Source organism: Diorhabda carinulata, chromosome 12, assembly GCF_026250575.1.
Source record: "Diorhabda carinulata isolate Delta chromosome 12, icDioCari1.1, whole genome shotgun sequence".
NCBI classification, from domain to species: domain Eukaryota; kingdom Metazoa; phylum Arthropoda; class Insecta; order Coleoptera; family Chrysomelidae; genus Diorhabda; species Diorhabda carinulata.
The window spans coordinates 12707900-12715292 of NC_079471.1; the positions used below are offsets into that span (position 1 = coordinate 12707900).

The following is a 7393-nucleotide window of genomic DNA, read 5'->3' on the forward strand; positions in this document are numbered from 1 at the left end:
GTTCGACCATTATCTTCTTTTGAACGCCGACGATAAACTGGATATCCTGTAACTGTTTCAGCAACTAACAGTGGCGGATATCGTTTTGTGCACTTTCCATCAGCCATGCAAGGCGATAATGGATTTAATGCACCGCACCACCATCTGTGTCGTCACAATGTCGTGTAGATGGGGATCAGTGACTGGATCAGGAATTTCAGCTGATATGATGTCATCCACTTCATTTGAATGTAATTTGTTCAGCAACCAAATTACGATATGAGCATGCGGTAGTCCACGCTTCTGCCATTCCACCGAGTACATATAACAACGTGTGTCACCAAAAACTCGATACTTAGTAAGCACATCCATCATAACCTTGAGTTTTTGCTGAAATACTCTGGCGATTATGTCATGGCGATCTTGCGGTTTTTGGCCCGGTTCCAACTCACGTTCAATTTCCGTCCACTTCGGATTACATGTGAACGTAATAAATAAATCCGGAGTTCCATAATTTCGCACGTACGTCATAGCGTCTTGAGCGTATTCGTGCATGTGGCGTGGGCTTCCGATATAAGATGAAGGGAGAATCGTCAGACGTCCAATATTCTGAACATCACCATCTGAATGAATAGCATCACGCAAGTGTATATAGTCCTCAGATCGTAGCTTTGCCTGATTGAATCGTATGAACGCTAAACGTTCGATCTCGACTTTGAGATACATGTCGACAGCGAATTGCTGGAATAGCCGACGGCACTTCAGAATGATATTCTCCTCATGTGTACGAATCATCATACGATACGCATAGTAATTCATTGCGCTTAAATTTTTATTCGTTGATTCGCTTGAAAATGCAAAATTAAATGAATTGTTAATGGAAACCAATAACAGAAATAATAGCAATAGTTAGTATGTATATTGTATTAGTATTGTAATTGGATCAACCATCTTCAACGTGATGTCGTATCCGTCTTGCCCTTGCCAATAAATGATTGGATATTGTAACGCATCGTACAAACGATGTGTCGTTTACATGATGCATGATATTGCTTCTTCGCTGAACGACAATGTCTCGCAATTTATTTGGATCGCCAACAATAATTGCAGCAACATCATTAACGGTGGGTGCATTGAATCTTCGCACATGTTCACCTGTTTGGGTACAATCAGCTTTTATGACAAACTTGTGTGTATCTGATGGCATTCGTTCCAATGCTGTTTTGAACATATTAACCACAGCATTATTAGCGTGAAAAAATTCTTGCAACTGTTCAATAATTCGTCTCTTTAACTGCTGTGTTCCCTGTATATTGCACCGCACATTCAGCTGATCCACCATCGACGAAATGAAATATATTTGCAGAAATTGATGCGGTTCACCTGGTGTTGGCACCATTGAACCATGCAAATGATATATTTGTCCTTGTATCTGTAATTGCAAACAATCATTTGTTGAAGAATACAGTGTAACTTCTGATCGTGTGATGGTGTATTGTGTTGGTGTGAGTGATTGGTTATGTGTGTTGTATCTTTTACCTTGCAAGTCGGCATGAAGCCGTCTTCTCGAATGATATTAGCTCCAAGTCATGCGAAAGCAGTTATTGTATTCAAGGATGTGTTGAAGAAAATGGCTGGAATCGGGCTCACTTCCATTGAACAATGGTTTCAGTGGCTGTGGTGGTGTAACTGATGGATCCAGTTTGTCTTTTGGTCTAATATTTAAATTTTCATCATCACTGTAGTTCGCAGTGAGATCATATTGGAATGCCAAGCGATTGTATGATGCTACAATGTATGTTTGGGTACTCACCTGGTTACACTTTATGATGAAAGGCCTGAATTGTTTTGACAAAAATGTCGAGCCTATTTATTTAGCGATTCCTGGCACCCTCACAAAGTGGTGGGAATTCAGTAATAATATATACCATTGACTAGGGTATGTCAAGGCGCTTACCGCTGGTATAATTAAATGTCAAAATTCCAGAAAAACCAAATTTTCAAATCCACTTCGGAATTTTTTCCCACGAATTTTCCCCCTGAACCCCCCAAAATTTTGTTCGTGGGATTATGGATATTTTTTGTCCCCAAAATGTACTTTCCATTTTTTCGCTATCGTGTAACGTAAAGAAGTCGCACACCCCCAATTGAGGTTCTCCGAAAATTGTGACTTTTGCCTCCATATAGACCCCCCAAAGAAGGGGGCAATTTCAAAAATTCGGATATTTTTGGATTGAGAAAATTCAGGTCTCTCACGCTAGGCTAAAAATTTTCCGAAAGTCGGAAAAAATTCTTTGAAAAAATCGGTTCATGTATTGCATACATTGTACAGATTTTTCTCTATCCAAATAATTTTTCAATTTTTCTCTAGCTCGAATAATAAAAAAGTGGGTTTCAGCTGAGCCTTAGAACTTTTTTGGGGGGGATTATCGGGGGGGACATAATTTTTTTCGTTAGCCGAAATACTCGAATAGAAACATATCGAACATCCCGTGAAAGTAGTCCTCTCCAGCTCTGAGCAATCCAAATCACCTATGAGAGGGGGGAGTGGGGAGTTATGTCAATGAACATTGTTTATTAAGCTTTATTGTATAACGCCGACGAGGCACTTTGTGAAACATATAAATATTGTAAACCTGTAATAAATTCAGATTCTGTTTTTTGTCAATGTTTTGAATAAACGTTTCTCGACGTGTAATTCGTTTTAAAAACGCCTTCTCGATGTTCAGCAACGTAATTGGCGCAGTCAGTAGGATATTTCGGAAATTTAACGTTTCAACGATTAACCGAAATATTCGAATTTGTATTCAGAAATTGTGAATTCGAGTGCATATCGAAGAACTGCAGATAGTTCGAGTGGACATCAATTCCAGCGGTTTCAGTGGACAACACCAGTGAAGAACTTCAGAAGAGCTAGGAAACGAGGATTTTCCTGGGCTAAGAACTAACTCGTTCCAACCTTTAGAACCCCTAGAATATGATAGCTTTAGTTGTAACGTAAGTGCTCATTATTATTTCCTTTTTTCACATCCAATAATTTAGTTGTTATATAAATATATAATCGTTAGTATATTTTGATAAGCGAATTTGAAGTAGAAAACATAAGTATATTATTTGAAAGCATTTTAAGTTTTCGACCAAGCGAGGATAAAATTTTGAAAATAGTTCTAGTGAAAATAGTTTAAAAAATATAGATTTAAAAATGACTACATCAGGTACGAACTGCTAACTACTTAAATTATATTTAGATTCAATTCCAAATTTTGATGGAAACCCTCATACGCTTAATATATTCATGGGTAATTCAGATAATGCGTTAAACACATTTTTACTTAGATCTATTATTGGAAAATTAACAGGTAGAGCTCAAGTATTAATTGGTTCGCGTACAGAATTAAAAACATGGGATGAAATCAAACAAGCTTTAAATTTAAGTTTTGGAGATCAACGAGACATTGACTGTTTAGTTGAAGATCTCATTAACCTAAAACCATTTAAGGATGAAACTCGTTATAATTTTAGTATGCGATGCCAAGATTCTAGGAGCCTCATTATTTCTAAATTAAACACTTTACATTTAGACTCAAGTAAAAAACGCTTACATCTTAGGAACTACGATAATTTAACTTTAAAAACTTTTGTTCGTGGTTAACCGTTACCTATACAAACCAACATACGTTTACGATCACCTGACAGTCTAGAAAAGGCAATAAGCTTAGTTGTAGAAGAAGAAAACTTTTTGTACTCTACCCAAAGATCAAGTAATTTGAATTCAAATGTGTCATTCAAACCTAGTTTGAGAGTTACACCTACTAGAACACAAAATATCAACCATTATCCCACAAATCATAACAATGTACAGCCATTTCAACTACCCCGTCCAATAATTCCACCTAATTTAATAACTCATCCTCAAGCATCATACCCATCAAGGTATACACAACATTCTCCTACAAATTTGTCTTACAGTAATTGGCGTCCAAATAACAATTATCCAACTCAACGTCATCTATTTTTCACAAACCAAAACTACAACCCGATACAAAGATCCTCACAACCACCACAGAATTTCAATCAACCTCAAAATATTCGTCCTAATAATCCGCAATATAATCGTCCAAAAAATTCACAAGCTTTCAAACCAGAACCAATGGATATCTCTTCAGGAAATACTGTACTTAAATCCCATTCGAGACCCAAATTCACATCCGCAGAACTTTTTAATCAATCTGTAGATAATTCTGATTCTGATATATTCGAAAAATCCAAGCTATTATGAAAATATCGACGACGCTATATAAACAATTATTATACATAGGAAACAGAACATTCTTATATAGATAATCCAACGAATTCCAAAGATTTTTACACAGATGCTCACATTACAGAAATATCAAATAATCAGACTCAGGATTTTCATACTCCAACGAGCCCAAGCAAGGTAACTTAATATATGTGAACGCAATAAAAACAAATCTGCCATTTATAGAAATTCTAGAAATAAATGCAAAATTTTTAGTTGACACAGGAAGCTCAAAGTCACTTATAAATCCGAAACTAGCGTATAAATTTTATACGAAATACATACAATGAAAATTTTAATATTCAAACTGCTCATAATATTAGTTATCACGACGAGGTAGCGTATATTCCATTGTTCAATATTTTCAATTTACAAGAGTCACAAATTTTATCTTTTCAATTTAGTGAAAAATTTGATGGAATCATAGGCATAGATTTACTTAAACAATTAAATGCTAGTGTTAACCTCAGTAAAAAACAAATTATTACTCCTAATACAATTATTACTCTAATATTTGGTAGAGACGCTGATAATAATATAAAAAGTTATTCTCTAATAATATCAGGTCGTACTCAAGAAGTTGTAAAATTACCAGTTAATCATAAAAATGGCATTGGAATATTAAATTATGAAAAGTTAGGTAATGGCCTTGAAACACCAAAAGCATTAGTAAATATAGTCAATAATTTTGCAATAACCACAATACGAAGAACGTTCCCCTGTTATTGGCTGTTAGGTTGGTTTGTCAGGAGTGGGGGAAGCACGTGACTCATCATCATAGACTCGCTCAGTGTCCATCGTTACGATGTCCGAGCAGGAGGTACCTCCCTCTATTGCGCAACGTATTGTTATAAAGTTTTTAACTGCAGAAGGTGTAAAACCGGCCGAAATCTTGAGAAGATTGACTGCACAGTTCGGGGAAAAGACGCTGTCGCGAGCTAGAGTGTTTGCTTGGCATAAACAGTTCGTGGAGGGCCGTGAACGTGTTGAAAATGAGAGCCATGACCGCAGACCCCGCACCAGCATTACAGCGGGCAACATCGACAGTGTTCGTCAACTTGTTGAAGGTGATAGGCGTCTAACAACTTCGGATATTGCAATTAAGGTTGGAATAAGTTATGGGAACACTTACTCTATACTCTCAGAGGAGCTAGGGTATCGCAAGGTGTGTGCCAGGTGGATTCCTCGTCTTCTGACAGTTGACCAGAAACTGAATCGTTTTCAAGTGTGTGAGCGTCTTCTTGCTCGATTTCGGGAAGAAGGAGACCCATTTCTTTCTCACATTGTCACCTGTGATGAAACGTGGGTGCATCACTACACCCCTGAGTCGAAACAAGCGAGTATGGAGTGGAGGAAGAAAGGAGAAACTGGACCAGTGAAAGCCAAGTCACGATTATCGGCTGGCAAGGTTTTGGCTACCGTTTTTTTTGACCAGTGTGGCCTGCTGCACCTTGATTTTTTGCATGAGCGCAGAACAATTAATGCGGCGTACTACTGCAAAATTTTGACTGAGGTCAGACTTGCATATTGCCGCAAAAGACGACACCTTCCAATGAGAAAAGTGATTATCCTCCATGACAATGCTCGCCCCCATACGGCAGCCCTGACAGTACAAAAATTGGAGCAACTGGGTTGGGAGACACTGGAACACCCTCCATACAGTCCAGACCTGTCTCCCTGCGACTTCCATGTCTTTGGTCCTCTCAAGGAAGCTTTGGGAGGGCAAAAATTCCACAGCGATAATGAGGTTGAAGCATATGTGCGCAATTGGCTACAAACACGACCTGACTCTTTTTACCTGGAAGGAATTAAAAAATTACCTATACGCTGGGAAAAATGTGTTTCTAAATCAGGAGATTATGTAGAAAAATAAACTATGATTGTTTGTGCGTTTAAAATCAAAATAAATATTTTAAAAAATAAGTCTTGTTTATATTTGATTCACCCTCGTATTAAATTCAAATGGGAACCCTGTCAAGCTGGATATTCATGAGCCTTTTAACATTGAATCCTTGAATTTAGTCGAAGTATATTTTTTGGACAAATTGAAAGTAGAATCAGAAATAAACTTAGGTAATTTCAATGATAATAAATTGAAAGAAAATTTAAAAAATATAAGATCAGATCATTGCAATAGAGAAGAAAAGGAAGCGTTAAGAAAACTTTGTTATGAATGTAGAGATATTTTTTATTGCGAAAGCATTCCTTTAAGTTTTACTAACGATATCAAACATAAAATTAAGTTAACCGACGATAATCCAATATACACTAAATCTTATCGGTTCCCGGAAATTCATCGAGAGGAAGTGAAAAAACAAATAAGAAAAATGGTGCACGAAGGTATTATAGAAGAATCTACTTCACCGTTTTCTGCACCCATTTGGATCGTACCGGCAAGAAAAAATGGAGTTTGGTAATAGATTACCGCAAACTAAATGAAAAAACAATTCAAAACCGTTATCCAATCCAAGAATAAGTGAGATTATGGACAGACTAGGAAGAGCTAACTATTTTACATCCTTGGATTTAGCTAGTGGCTTCCACCAAATCGAAGTTGACCCCGAGACGTACTCAAAACTGCCTTTAGTACCCCACAAGGTCACTTTCAATTCAAGAGAATGCCTTTTGGACTCAAGAATTCCCCATCCACAATTCAAAGCGTAATGGACAATGTATTACGAAGACTTACTGACGAAACCTGTATTGTTTACCTCGACGACATCCTAATTTACAGTACTTTTCTTCAAGAACACATACAAAGAGTTAAACAAGTATTTGACAGACTGAGAAAATTTAACTTGAAGATACAACTTGACAAATCCGAATTCCTTCAAAAATCAATAGTATACTTAGGTTATATAATTACCCCCGAAGGTGTAAAACCTAATCCCGAGAAAATTTCTGTAATCAAAAACTTCCCGATTCTCAAAACCCAAACTGAAATCAAAAGTTTCCTTGGACTTCTTGGATATTACCGCCGTTTCATACCAAATTTTGCCAAACTGACCAAACCCATGACTAAATGCTTGAAAAAAGGAATGCGAATAATTCATGACAAGGAATTCATAGACTCTTTTCAAAATTGCAAAGAAATTTTAACAAATGATCCTA

At 36.8% G+C, this 7393-nt stretch overlaps 1 protein-coding gene across 1 annotated transcript; it reads left to right on the forward strand.

Annotated features, from left to right (window-relative positions):
- The first annotated feature begins 5087 nt into the window (after positions 1-5087).
- LOC130900286 (histone-lysine N-methyltransferase SETMAR-like) lies at positions 5088-6155 on the forward strand. Its single transcript, XM_057810799.1, has one exon. The coding sequence runs from the start codon at positions 5088-5090 to the stop codon at positions 6153-6155; it is 1068 nt and encodes a 355-aa protein (XP_057666782.1).
- Positions 6156-7393: the final 1238 nt, after the last annotated feature.